Source organism: Alligator sinensis, unplaced genomic scaffold (assembly GCF_000455745.1).
Source record: "Alligator sinensis unplaced genomic scaffold, ASM45574v1 scaffold417_1, whole genome shotgun sequence".
Classification (NCBI taxonomy): Eukaryota; Metazoa; Chordata; order Crocodylia; family Alligatoridae; genus Alligator; species Alligator sinensis.
Genome location: NW_005842433.1, coordinates 1,203,283 through 1,218,395, shown reverse-complemented (window position 1 = coordinate 1,218,395; position 15,113 = coordinate 1,203,283). Strand labels below are relative to the sequence as shown.

General features: G+C 42.1%; 1 protein-coding gene across 3 annotated transcripts in view; it reads right to left on the bottom strand.

Moving 5' to 3' along the window:
• MAP7 (microtubule associated protein 7) overlaps nt 1–15,113 on the bottom strand; it is a 175,831-nt gene that overhangs the window by 47,058 nt on the left and 113,660 nt on the right. For 2 of the 3 annotated variants that reach the window (XM_006030267.3, XM_014523022.2), the window contains exons 4-6: nt 11,046–11,209; nt 8,790–8,904; nt 5,442–5,552 (exon numbers count right to left, since the gene is read on the bottom strand). In XM_006030267.3, the coding sequence (XP_006030329.1) occupies nt 5,442–5,552; nt 8,790–8,904; nt 11,046–11,209 (390 nt within the window). Of the gene's footprint in view, nt 1–5,441; nt 5,553–7,856; nt 7,944–8,789; nt 8,905–11,045; nt 11,210–15,113 lie in introns of all 3 variants that reach the window. The other variant, XM_025211842.1, reaches the window with a different exon arrangement.

Sequence of the window (15,113 nt, the reverse complement as noted above, 5' to 3'; positions counted from 1 at the left end):
AGCTGTAACCTGACATCACCAAGATCGACTTCTTCCTCCTGGAACTATTTGCCACACCTGCATTTGAACATGAAGATCTCAGATCAGCCTCCTAAATTATCTATGGACTCACTGATGACTCTCCTAGTTTTTGGGAGACTCTCACTCTCATATCAAGGGGCTGTTTATAACACGAGTCTATCCCAGAACCTGCTATATCTCCTTCAGTGTACCAAATGCCTTCATGGTAACTATGTGGGTAAAACCAGATGAAAACTACAGACCAGAATGAATGAGCACTGAAAAAAAGATAAAGGACAAAGACACCAGAACATGGGTAAGAGAACGTTTTTCACAGAAAAAAAAATCATTCACTGTTTGACCTTACAGTTCTGGTGCTCAAAGGAGGTCTACCCAAATCCTTAGAAAGTGAGCTTGGGAACAAAAATTCACTGGCTTATTGGATACTAAATACCAGAGACTTAACATAGACAATGACTTTATGGTCCGTTATAATCTCCCTGATACTGGCTAACCTCTGCATGTGACAGGTGATAAAACCCTCCTGAACAATCCTGCTCCTCCCTTATCAGATTTTAACTGCAACTCTCCTGCCTGTGGATTACCTGCTAATTTCTCATATACCCTGTTTTTGTTTACATATGGAGTTTTTCACAAGATTTTATTCCATCTGCTACTAAGCTCTGAGTTGTTTGTTTCTCTCCCAGAGGCCCAAGGAAGGCTAATGCGATACCTGAAAGCTTGCCTATGTCTATCCCAACTATTCAGCTAGTTCAATAAAAGATATCACCCACAAGATTTCTTGCCTCTCACATATTTCCTGGACTGTCATGGCAACAATATCACCACAACACTATTAATACCTGATATTTATGCTGGCTGTTGATGGAAAAACACTGTTAGCCAGCATCTTTTCAACAGCACATAGAGATATCAGGTTGTGCATTATTTCCTTACACTTAGCTCAGGAAACCATGCAGTAGTTCTTTATAAATGCTGCGTTAAAAATAACTTCTATAGAAAGTGTTTTGGATGTTCAAATACTGTACAAACCTTCATCAATCAGAAGCCTGTACATTCCTGTAAAAATACATTTTGAAGAGTTATTTTTACATATATTTAACAAGCTGTTAGCTGTAATATAAGTTGGTCCAAAGGGAATTTTGCATAATAGATACTAGCACAAATCTGTACCTGCATCCTTCTTATCCATGCTACTAGAATCATAGAATCATAAAAAATGAGGGTTGGAAGGGACCTCAGGAGATCACCTAGTCCAAACCCCTGCTCAATGCAGGACCATTTCCACCTAGACCATTCCAGCCAAAGCTTTGTCAAGCCAGGCCTTAAAAACCTCCAAGGATGGAGATTCCACCACCTCTCTAGGTAACCTTTTCCAGTACTTTACCACCCTCCTAGTGAGAAAGTTTTTCCTAATATCCAACCTAAACCTCCCTTGCTGCAACTTGAGACCATTGCCCCTTGTTCTGTCATCTGCCCCCACTGACAACAGTCAAGCTCCATCTTCTTTGGAACCCCCTTCAGGTAGTTGAAGGTAGGGCTGTGTGAAACAGCACCGTTTCATTTTGACTTCCTTTTCACCATTTCAAAGGGACAGTGTTTAGTTTTGCTGTTTCAAAACACTGTTCCATTTTGTTTTATCAAAACTGTCTCACTGTTTCAATGCTGTTTTGACCATAGGCTATCATGGGGAATCACAAAAATGCCTATAACTTTGTCATTTCCTGCCTGATTCAGATGAGCATTGCCAGAATGGTAGCCCCTTCTGAGGGCATGAAGCCTGCCAAGTTTCAAGGAGATAGGTGCAGGGGTTTTTGTAAAACTGCACCTCAAACTGTTCAAAGAAAAACTCTTATCACTTGCTGGCAGTGGCAACCTGCTGTCACCCTGCACCCAGATCCAGGGGCCTGCTCCCCCTAGGAGAGCAGTCCCGCAGCACTCCTGGGGGGTGTGGATCCCTGGACCTGCGCGCGGGATGACAGCAGGTTGCCACTGACGGCTAGGGCCAGCACCAGCACTGGTTTCTTCCTGGCACTTGGCGCCAGCTGCACCGGGCAGACTTGGGTGCTGGCACTGGCCCCAGCTTGCAGCAGCAGTCTGCTGAAACCTCACGCACAGGTCAGGGCCTGTGGCCCCTGGAAGGAACTGGGGAAATGATCAGAGAACTGGGGAATCGAACTGGGAGCTAGATGTCAATATCAGAGAGCAGTTCCCCATCTTCTCCCCTCCCTCTCCTTAGCTTATATTTAGCTGCAAACAAGCCTGGCTTCAAAACTTTAAACGTTTCAAAACTTTTCGGGTGCCCTCGTTTTGTTTCAAAGCCTTTTGTTTCGATTTCACTGTTTCGAGCTCGAAATGTGCCAAAATAGCTTTGAAATGAAACACCCGTCGAAATTTCGCACAGCCCTAGTTGAAGCCCTATTAAATCCCCTCTGTCTTCTCTTCTGCAGAGTAAATACACCCAGTTCCCTCAGTCTCTCCTCAGAAGTCATGTGCCCCAGCCTCCAAACCATTTTTAATGCTCTCCACGGGACTCTCTCCAACTTGTCCACATCCTTTCTTAGGTGGGGGGCCCAAAACTGGACATAGTACTCTAGATATGGCTTCACCAGTGCAGAATAAAACTGAATAATTACTGCCATCAACCTGCTGGCAGTGTTCCTAGTAATGCAGCCCTGTATGCTGTTAGTCTTCTTGGCAACATTACTGACTCATACCCATCTTATGTCCACTGTAACCCCCAAGTCCTTTTCTGCATTCCATCCTAAGTGCAGGTTTGCGCTTGCCCTTGTTGAACCTCATAAGATTTCTTTTGACCCAATCCTCCAATTTGTGTAGGTCGCTGAATCCTAGCCCTACCCTCTAGTGTATCTACTATACCCCACAGCTTGGTGTCATCCGCAAACTTAATGAGGGCACAATCCTTCCCATCTTCCAGATCATTCAGGAAGATATTGAACAAAACTGCCCACAACTGACTCCCTGGGGCAATCCACTTGATACTGGCTGCCAGGTAGACATTGAGCCATTGATAACTACCCATTGAGCCTCATAATCCAGCCAGCTTTCTATCCACCTTATAGTCCATTCATCCAACCCATACTTTAAAATACAACCAGCTCTCCTGGACTCCTTTCTCCCTTAGACTGGCCTCCCAGAGGATGCTGCCCATCAGTTCCCTGAGGGAGTCAAAGTCTGCTTTTCTGAAGTCCAGGGTCCATACCCTGCTGCTTTCCTTTCTTCCTTTCTTCAGGATCCTGAGCTCAATCATCTCATGGTGACTGCAGCTCAGATGCATCCACTTCTATATCCCCCCTCCCAATTCTTCCCTGTTTGTGAGCAGTAGGTCAAAAAGAGCACGGGCCCTAGTTGGTCTCTCTAACACTTGCACCAGGAAGTTGTCCCCAACACTCTCCAAAACCTTCCTGGATTGCCTGTGCACTGCTGTATTGCCCTCCCAGATGAACTATGTATAAAATATCCATTTTACAAATCTGTTAGTCTTTGGAATCTTTTTAAAACAGTCCAACTGACTGAAACTAACCTATTCTGTTTCTCACCAACCTATATTAAGTGATTGGCAAACTCAGCAACAGTGTGATACAGTCCTCATAGAAATATTTGGCATGTTCCACAACCACCACTGCTTTCCCAGGATTTTTCAGCAACACTTCTGAAAATAAAGCCATATCTTTATTAGTTGTTAATGCAAAACATCAAGGGTAATAAAATGAGTATCTTAAATTCCAAAGCGAAGGCAAAACCCTTTTGTTCTTGAATTAAATAATTTCCTAGAACTATGGTATACTTCTCCGGAATTAGCAGAGTCTCAGTAACTATTTTAAACCATAAGAAACAATTTTACATATACCTAACATTATATGTAATATTATTACCTATATTAGTAAGTATATATAATATAAAAACAGACTCATACAGAAACACATATATACTTTGTCTGGAATGAAAAGATAAGATCCTTTCTGCTTTTAGCTGCTAGATTAGGAATTTCTCACATGTGGATGGAATCAAAATCCCCCTACACTGAAAATGTAGGATACTAAAATAAGGGACATGTTGATGATGGAGTGATTGCCCCATCAGGTTAGATTATTAGAAAAGAGACAAAAGAGGGAAAGATATTTAGAAATATGAATTCCATTCCTGTCCTGAACCGAGGGTAAAAAATTTCCAGCAAGGAAGCCAGAGTCTATAGCCAAATGCTTTAAATATTAAAATATTACTCAATATTACTTATCTTTTTACATAGATAATCTTTAAATTGCAGGTATAGGGAACATATTGTAAGAATTGTTGCATATTATTTCCTTTGTAAATATGTAATAGCTTCAGCCTCATGCAATTCCTACATATGCCTCCTGTGTTGCAGTTTGTTTTTATAGCTGCCTGGATAAAAAGTTAAAAAAGGAAAAAAAAACCCATACAGAAACAAACACATTAGCAGGCCATTTTCTTTAAGAGACAAATAATGAGGATTTCCAACAAGTTTCACAGTACAACTCAAAGTACAACCCAAAATGGCACTCTTAAAAATACATTATGGAGCCATCTTGTACAGAAAATCAAATCTGGGAGGCGAGGTAGAATATTCATTTTATACTCTGCTGAGGATGAAGAAGTGGTTACTGCAGCATACTTCATCAAAAAGTTAGGTGCCATTTCTGATCAGAGGAGGCTATCAAACATACTAGTATTTTACAAATCTCCTTTTAAGCTCATCATTACTTTTCATAAATCCTTGAAATAAAAGCAGCAACTCAAATACTGTATGTTACTCTCTTAATTAACAGGTCTGATTGTCAGTCCTTTGTGAAGACCTGCAAATATCAAAGCATTTGTGAAATGGAGCTGTCTTTTACAACTAAATGAACACAGAAAAAAAATCAATACACAGACATCACACAAGCCACATCTTCAGTTACGAATAAATCAGCCATGGATACATACTAACTGCTGAAGAACTTTGTGCAATGTTTTCAGAAATTCCAGAGTTAGAACCAAAATACAAATGAAAAAAGAAACATGATAACATGGCCCAATGGAAATAAATGTGCACAAATAAAATGGTTACATGCGCTATGAAGAGATGTGTTGTTTCTATAATTGTATCTCATTTACTAAAAACCTGACAGAAGCACTGCTTTTAGCACTTGCTAAATAAGATTTTTCAGGCAAGCTCTTTTTTTAAATATGAGAAATATATTTCCTTGCAAGGAACACGTTCAACTATCTACTCCTTTTCACATTTGAAGTCTTTTCATTCCTGTTTAAATAATACACAGAAAATGACTTCAGATACTTATTTTATCTGCAGAGATTGTTAAAAACAGCACATCCATACCAAACTTTTTTTTTTTAATCTGTCTCTCTCTCTTTTCTTTCTTTTTTTTTTAATGTACCTCTGTCTGGAGAATTTAGTAATGTTGCAGATGAGGAGGAGAGCCGCTTGTTAATGACTGGATCAACATGTTTCGAAAGGTTCATTGTTGAAACAGACCGCCTGTCTGGATCTAAAACAAATGGAGATAATGCTAATTGACAGCCCACATGCAATAATGCAACTTCCTAGTTCACTAATGGGAGAAGGAAACAAGAACAAGAGAATTTCTGATCTACCACTAGAACTTAAAAAAAACAAGAATGAAATGATTTCTCAGCAAACAATTTATTGGCGACTTAAAAGATTTGGCACAAAGCTTTTTTTAAAAACTAAATTGCACATAAACATCCAGGCTGTGAGTCAAGGTTTCGGTGTGGCAGATCCGGGCTGCTAATGCACAAGATGAGGTGTCAATGTTCATCTCAATGCATTTACAGAAAGGTTGCCCTCTTGATCAGGCAAAATGGAAAATTAAGAAGGATTTGCTTTCCTAGACATATGGATACCATTTATAAGAGAAGATATTTAGTAGTGTCTGGTTGTGAACCAGGAGGTTGATACCATGAAGAGATAGGATAATATTATGAAGATACAGAACTGGAAGATAAAATACAAGGGAAGGAAAGTGAGGAGAAAGAGCAAATAATGGTGTGCACAGGAAAAAAATCAAAGGTAAGACTAAAGGCTTAAGGGTTCTGTGTTCCATATGACAGAGTCATTTGTCTTCATATAATGTAGGTGGAAAATCTCGTCAGTCCAATACTGCATGTAATGCAATAGACAAAGGAAGTAAATGCTCTGTGGAAGGCTAAAGAATATTTACAAGGCACAGGCTTTGTACATGGTATTAAAAGGGCTTTATTGTGCCTTTATGCTTGGTGGATTTTAGAACACAGTGTCATGCTACACCACTTGCACACTGAATTGATGCAAAGTCAGTATTTTCACTCTATTGAAATGGGATGGTTGCTTCACAAGTATGGATTATATATGCTTTCTGTTTCAAAAGAGGTTAAGGGCAGCAGAATAAAATGAGGAACTGGCCAGCCAAACAGGCAGACCCTGTGCATTCTCTTCTCTAAATTGGTTCGGGGTGGAGAGGGAAACAAGTACCTAAATAAAAGCTCGTCCAAGGCAGATTTCTGTTTGGGAATCGGACAATGAAAAGATCAAAAGAGACTTACAGTTTGTTCTTGGCAACTTTTATGGCCCCAGCTCAGCAAAGTACTTTAAGCATGTGCTACAGTTCAACAAAACACTGAAGTTCATATATGGAAATCCAGTACGGCCTGAGCACATGCTTAAGTCATCTCTTAAATCAGGATTTGTCTGAACAATCTCAGCAACAGTAAAGAGGTCATTTTTTAAAAGAGATTATTTACCTTTTAGCTAGATTTTCATGATACTTAGTACATCAACACTAGATATAGCTGTTCTTACCAATTGCATTTAAATACATTTGTTGCAGACAAAAATTGTTTTGCATGAAAATCCCCACTAATCCTTAATGCTCTTCATATGAGTGATAAAGTGTATGAGACAGCTGTAGAGGGATGAAAAGGAGAGGATTTTTTTTCAATTTGATTTTTTTATCCACTACCACAGAACAACTGCTTTTGACGCTGTTTTATCTATTGTTACTTCACATGGAGCACAAGAACATCCAATTGTTGATAACACTGATGAAAGAGAATTGGAACGGAGATGGATGGAACTCTGCATTCCAGGATTTAAGCCACTCTAACCACTGGTGATTAAGTATAAAGCACATCCACTTGAGGAAGTCTCTCTTACATATCTCTTGTCACCCAGTTCTCATAAACCATGTCCATGTACATTATTCCTCAATGAGTACTGTTCAGTTTGAATACTTCTGTTTAATACGTAACTGGCCAAACACCATTCCTTAGTTAGAAAAGCAGTAAAATGTTTTCAATATTTTTTGAGCAAAATCCCAGCCAATGCAACTAATCAGATGCCTAGGAGATGGGCAGAATAAAAATAAACAACAGTCATGTACAATATAACAAAATTAAAGCAAAGCCAAAATAGAGCCCAATGTAGGCATTCAAATTCTTCTTGAACTCCAAAGGAGCATTTTTAGTTGATTAGAATTGTTTGTAGAATTTAACTCAAAGCAACATGATACAATACACTGTACCCATTGCACATAGTATTTTTGTGAATTGTGCCAAATCCTTTAAGTCAGTCAGTAATAATTCTCTGTACTTAAAACCACAAAAACAAACAAAAAACAAAAGCAAAACCAAACAAAACTAAATCAAAAAACATTGGGGGCTAACAACAATTTTAGTCTAGGGAGCATGGTGTTAAGCATGCATCATGTCTAAGTAATGGTGGTTTAGTTACTGGTCCTATTTCTTGAGGACTAGCTACAGGGGAAGGAATTGACAAACCACAGTGACTTATGTACCAGGTTTTCTAGCACCACCCAGAGATCTGAAATGGTGCTCCAGGCCAGCTAAATCGAGAAAGGTGAATGATGATTCAACAAAAAAACCTAGGGACAGAATGCAAGACAAGGATGTTTTTCAAAGGAAAGAAAGCAAAAAAGCAAGTAAGTTACATAAAGGTAAGGTAAGTAACAAATAGAACCTCTTCATAACCTTTAACACTAAATTTAAAATGAAATATATGCAAGGTTACGATTTTCTGTCCTGGAGCAGACAGCTGCACATGTTATTTTTCCTTGATGAAAGGATGAAATAGTCATTGAAATGTATGCATTAAAAACAAAACACATTTCTTAAGCAGCTTACGCAGATTTAGATATCCATTTCAGATATGAAAAGGAGGAAAAATTTCTGTTACATTTAACATTTTTGTCAATCTTTAATTTCTTAAGGAGAAACGGGGAAAAATCCTCCAAACTCTGTGTTCCTGAACATTTGATAAGTATTATAAATAATACAGCATTTATTAGAACATTTTCCCCTTCCTACTTGTATGATCTCAAGAGTAAGACTTGATCATTGCCAGCAGAAATTCTTTATATAATTTTATGATACTCCCTATGGTACTTGCATGCAGTGGCTTAGGTAGGCCTATACACACATGTGTACTTATACAAGCAAAACAGCAGAAGTTAGAAGTTGTAGCTATAGATAGAAGTGTAGGTTTACTTAATTCCTTGGTGAAAAGTAAGATTCAGTTTACTTTTCCTTTCTTTCTTCTCTGCCGAGTATAACATTAAGAAATTTGTTCATATTCAAAACAGTGCTAAGATGAAGCATAAAGAACATAAGCCAACTCACACTGCAGCATCCTCCTGTGTATCAGAACAAGGCATACCCCAATCAGCATAAAAACAGGAACCTTGGCTGAGACACTGGATCTCCCCCTTTACCTGTGTTATTAATGCCGCTGCTATGAAGAGCTCCACCCCAGGACCACCTGTTTTGCTTTTGTTTCGGCTTCTGGCTCCTCTCGATTGTGCGGCGTACAACAGCTTCATGTCGCTCCTTACATGCAACAGGATAACACAAACATACCTGTTTACAGCATGGCTTTTTAACTAACTTCCCCATTGCTATAAACACTAACTACCACCATCATATAATAAACGAGATGTACATGTTCCACACAAATCAGCTGGATTAAGTTTAAAACAGACTTTCTGGCCATTAAAAATGTATTTGAAAAATAAGAGGTTGGCTAGAGACCAGTCACAACATATGTGTTAATAGAGTCCCTGGAGCTCCTAGCAGAAGTAAGGGCCCTGTTGCACTAGCCACAAGAGACGCACGTTGAGCGAGGTTCTGCCATGCACTGTTTAGACAAGGCAAAGAACAAGAAGCAAGGAATGGCCCAGAAGGAAGAGTTGACTTGATCAAGGTCACACACCAAGTAGTTACTGGATCAATTAAGCTGAAACAAATTATTAAATCTGTATGTGATGTACTTGTTTTTGTGATGAGTTTTTCCAAGTTTTCCATTTGCCGTGGAAAAATGAGGATTTTTCTCATTTTAAGGAGAAATGTGCTATGTGTATGTGCACATGCACACATGTACATGGCTATTAGGCAGCCTGGGGAGCAGCTCCCCACAGGTAAATCTGAAAGGGGGAGGCTGGGGATTGAGGCCCCCATAATGAGGGAGGGAGCTGGGCAGGGCTGGGGCTGGTACCCAGCTGGGGTGGTGCATGGGGCTTGGGGCCCAGGGCCAGAATGCGCAGTCATAGGGCTCCAGTGGGGAGTGGGAGGGGGCCACGGGTAGCTCATCTGGGGGGCAGGGGAAGGAAGCTGGCTCCCCGCTACTGCACACAGTCCCGGGGCAGCGTGGGGAGCATGTGCTCCACAGGTTTGTGCGCAGGGTAGGCTGCCCACTGCGGGCTCGAGCTCCCTGCCCTGCTGCCCTATCCCTGGGGCCTCCGTGGCCCAGCACGCAGGACCCAGTGTGGCAGGGCAGAACAGGGTGGGGAGGCTTATGCCACTGCTGGGAGCCCCATGCAGCCATGGTGAAGTGCCCCTGCCAGCTCAGCAGCAATGGGGGTGGCAGCATGGAGTTATGCCCCTCAGTGCTGCTGGGCAGGCAGCGGGTGCGCCTTGTCATGGCAGCATGGAGCTCTCAGTGGCAGGGTGAGCCACCCCCACCACCCTACTCTGCCCTGCTGCATTGGGCCCTGCCCACTGGGCTGTAGAGGCCCCAGGGGCAGGGCAGGAGGGTGGGGAGCCCAAGTCTGCAGTGGGCTCCCTGCACCTGACCCCCACCACGGGCTTTGCTCCAGCTGTGGTGCCCATGGGGGAGGGGGAGCCATGGGCAGCAGCTGGGGCTCGGGCAGTGCTGTGAGGGCAGGGGCAGCAGACCCAGGTTCTTGGCCCCATAGCCCTGGTACCTGGGGGCCCAATCCAGCAGGGCTGTGGGGGTGGGGGCCTGTGGGTGGGGAGTGAGGGGCAATGGCATGGACAGGGCACCAGCACGTCAGGGCTGCTCAGCGCTACAAAGCAGTGGCAGGTGACAGCTGCAGCTGGACCAACGTCTTGGTGAGCAAAGGGGGCAGGGGGAGCTCTGATTTTCCATGATAAAGAACCCAAAATCAAATGCCAAAATGTATAGGTATTTAGAATTTATTTTATTATAGTGATCGAGACACTGGTAGGCTTCCAAACGGATTTAAAATGGTAAAAATATCAAAAAGCATTATGTTCAACTGATATCTATATATACAGTGGCATTTCATTTTAATTGGGGATTTGGAGTTTTTTTAATCAGAGAATTTGCAGGGTTTTTAGCAGGAATTTGTTATTTTTAAACAAAGAAAACCAGGATTCTTTCCAATGAGCAACGTGTTAGCTAGCTAGTACTTAACTACACTTATACCAAATGGCGAGCAAGCTAGAGTCAGTCAGAAAGGAACTAAACAATTCATTTTTGGGTATTGCAGCACAACTGAACACAAGTCTACTATAAATAAAACATGTTCCCCAAGTCCAGGTAGATCAGTTTTGCAATGTTTAAAAAACCTTTCTTTTACAATCTATCCTGAATTAATTTTGCCTTATATTCTAAGCCTGCTGATAACTTTCAAATTAAATGCTACTTCGCTTATTGCTACTGCATCTAGTAGAAAGCAAGCTGAGAGGTTTAAGGGACTCTCTCTTACCTTGTCCTCTTCTATTCTCTGTCTTCGTTTTTCCTCTACTGCAGTTCGCCTTCTCTCTTCTTTTAGCCTCTGCTCTTCTAATTTCTTTCTGCGTTCCTCCAGATGTTTTTCATAATGTTGCCGTGCTCTCTCTTCTCTTTCTAACCAAACTGATTCTCTTGCAGCTATAAGATAAGCAGAAGTATACATTTGTTTGGAATTGTGATACATCCTGGACAGCCCACCATAAGTTGAGCAACTTTTCTTCAAGTGCATGAACTATATTTACATAAATCACTTTATTGTAAAATTTGATTTATGATAAAGAAATTATCTCATAGTATTTTTAAATTCCTAAACTAACGTATGCATGTATGTATCCCAATTTTAGAGGGAATGTCTAAGGCTGTTTCACACCCACTGGGCAGTGGTGGGCAAAAACTATACTCAGATCTGCTAAGTTGTAAAGATGAAACTGTTAAAAAAAAAAAAAAAAAAAGGCAGCAGACTTCTATTTACCTAAAAGCCTCAGACAATTTACAGCACAGCAATATTAACACTTCAGAAGAAAGCTAAGACCGACATGGTATCCATGCAAAACATACATCATTTTAAGTTGAGAAAAATTAATGAAACTTAAGTATTTTGACAAATGTGGACCCTTTTTTGAGTTTCAATGAAAACTGAAACAAGGCTAATACAGAGTGGTTTAATTTTCTATTGATCATGGTTCTTACAACTTTACCCTAAGACTCCTAACTAGCAGGATATAAAAATAAACACATGCCTGGTTCTGGACAATATTTCATAGTAATTCTCAACATTCGTCTAATGCAAAAAAATGTTAATCAATCTTTCTGACTGCTTTTTACCTGTTCTCAGGATAAAAGGAAAGGTGAGCACCATTCTCCTTTGTAATAAAGAGGTCAGACATTATAGTTTTATGGGACCTGATCTAACTCCAGCTGACTGATGGGAACTGGACTGGACCTCAGTGACTGACTCTGTATCAGCAGCTATCTCTACTGTTCTGTGAAGTGACAATTCACCAGAGAATCAGGAACTAAGGTGAATGTGTTGCAACATAATACATAGTTTCTTCTCCTGAAATGTCTTGAACAACTTGTTTTTAGAAATGTTAACTGAAGCAAACATGCAATGGAGTTGAATATTACTCTCCACAACTTTTTGAATGTTCTGGACAGAACCTGTATGAACATAGGCCCAAAACACGTTCTGCTTTAACTTGCTACAGTCTGATAAGACTGGACCTTTTCCATAGCTGTCATGAAAGTTTCAGGCTTCAGGTTTTCATTTTGTTTGCTTTTGAAATATCTATGACATTTTACACTAGAACCTTCAGCACATTGATGAGCAGAGCTGTGTACATGAAGGTAAAAACAACACAAATGTCATTGAGAACTGTGTGGGAGGCTTATAAAGAGAAGGAGATCATTGGCAACACTGCAAAAGAGAAGCACATGAATGAAGTGTCAGCAAGAGCTTCAGTTACCAAAAAGGTCAGAAGCCTCTCTTCCTAAATCCGAGATGACAATTTATAAATTTATATGGAGAGTGAGACTGCTGGCACAACAATGTCCCCCACTGGAAAACTCCAACTGTCAATCACCTTGTATATTGCAAATATATACTAACAAGAAAAATCAAAATCTTTGCAAATGTTCAAAACAAGACCTGTGACTTATTTCTTATAGTTCAATCCCATCTGAGTTTTCACCATGCCCTCCATGTGAGTTTTCTTGGGAAGAACCCTAAACAAATCATGGCCTCCTGGTATATAGTTTGTGTGTGTATTCTAAACTGCATGTGCGTGTGTGCTTATGCAGATTTCCTTCTGAAATTTACAGCTACAAATATGTTCCAAATACACTTTGCACCTGTTGTCTCTACCTGATGGGAACAACTTCAAGTAATTTTGGCTTTTCAAACACTGCACGGAGAAAAATGGGTGGCACCAATAATTTTGCTGCAGATGTAGAACAGCAGAGAATTCTGAATAGAAGTGACACTTGCTTGTGAGAGATGAGCAACTGGAACACCCTATCCATGGAATCATAGAAAACAAAGGTTGGGAGAGATCTCAGGAGTTCATCTAGTCCAGTGGCTCTCAACCTTTTTTGTACCACGACCCATTTGTAAACATCCATGGCCAGTCCCAAACCAGTATCCCTCACTCCCAACCTGCTGCCCCCTGCCCTCGTGTGTGGGGCAGGGGGTGGGGGAGTGTCAGTGGGGGCCCCAAGCTTCCCTTTGCAGGCTGGAACTCAGTTACCCTGCAAGGGAAAAGGTACAGAATCTAATTATTGTAGGGTTGCCATACATTTGTCCAAGCTGGAGCTGAGCTGTACCTGACAGTAAGATGGGGGAAGGGGTGGAGGCAGAAACTGCAGAGGAAACGTGTGTGTGTGTGTTGGGGGGGGGGGGCAGGAGACTGCTGTGGGTCTGATTGTGGCCCCAACTCAGGCTCAGGGCCAAAATCAGAGTGCAGCAGCCACCTACCCTTCCCCCTACTCCGTACATGAATCTAAGATGAGGGCTCCCCCCCATGCTGAAGAGTCCCTTATCTCTGTTTGGGTACACCGTTCATGTTATGGAACAGTGTGGTACATGTCTTCAATTTCCCAGCCTGTGTGTCTGCTGGCTTCAGACACAGTGGGCCTTAAAGGAAACTGTGTCACATACAGGCTTTCAGAAAGCAATTAACCCTTGTCATTGCCCTGAACCATTGTTCTAGTGTAAGCCAATCCCCAAAAGCAAACCTTTAAATATAATTTTCTAGCCATTAGAACTACAAGACAAATTGAAGGTGAGCAGGAGACTTCCAGATCTTCCAAGACCATCTGGATCATCTTTCATGACTAGAGCCTGTTTACCATAGTAAGATGATCTGTGAGGGGCAAGCAACATGGGTTCATTAGAGGCAGGTCCTGTCAGACCAACCTAGTGGCCCTCTATGACCAGGTCACAAAATCCTGGGATGCAGGTGTCACGGTGGACATGGTCTTTCTGGACTTTAGGAAGGCTTTTGACACCGTCTCTCACCCCATTCTCATTAAAAAATTAGGAGGTTTTGGTGTTGATGCCTACACAGTCAGATGGGTTGTCAATTGGCTGGAGGGCTGCACCCAGAGAGTGGTGGTGGGCAGGTCATTTTCAACCTGGTGGGATGTGGGCAGTGGGGTCCCCCAAGGCTCGGTCCTCGGAGCCAGTACTGTTCAACATCTTCGTCAGCGACTTGGACAAGGGGGTGAAAAGCACCTTGTTCAAATTCGCAGATGACACTAAGAGGTGGGGAGAAGTGGGCACGCTAGAAGGGAGGCTGCAATTGGATCTGGACAGGTTACAGGGGTGGGCGGATGAGAATAAGATGGGATTCAATACTGACTGACAAGTACAGGGTATTGCACCTAGGGAGAAAGAACCAGCAGCATACTTACAGGCTGGGGAACTCCCTTCTCGTCAGTTAGAGGAAGAAAAGGATCTCGGAGTCATTATAGGCTCCAAGATGAACATGGGCCACCAATGTGAGGACGCAGTCAGTAATGCTAACCACACCTTGTCATGCATCCACAGATGCATCACGAGCAGGTCCAAGGAGGTGATCCTCCCCCTCTATGCGACACTGGTCAGGCTGCAGTTGGAGAACTGCGTCTAGTTCTGGGCACTGCACTTCAGGAGGGATGTGGGCAACATGGAGAGGGTCCAGAGGAGGGCCACCAGCATGATCAGGGGCAGCAGGGCAGGTCCTAAGAGGAGAGGTTAAGGGACCTGAACCTGTTCAGCCTCCACAAGAGAAGGCTGAGAGGGGATCTGGTGGCCGTCTATAAACTGGCCAAGGGAGACCAGCAGGCTATGGGAGAGTCCCTGTTCCCCCGAGCACTACTGGGAGTAACAAGGAATAATGGACATAAATTGATGGAGAGTAGATTCAGGTTAGATATTAGGAGGCACTACTTCACAGTCAGGGCGGCTAGGATCTGGAACCAACTTACAAGGGAAGCGGTGCTCACTCCTACCCTGGAGGTCTTCAAAAGGAGGCTAGATAATCACCTAGCCGGGGTCATTTGA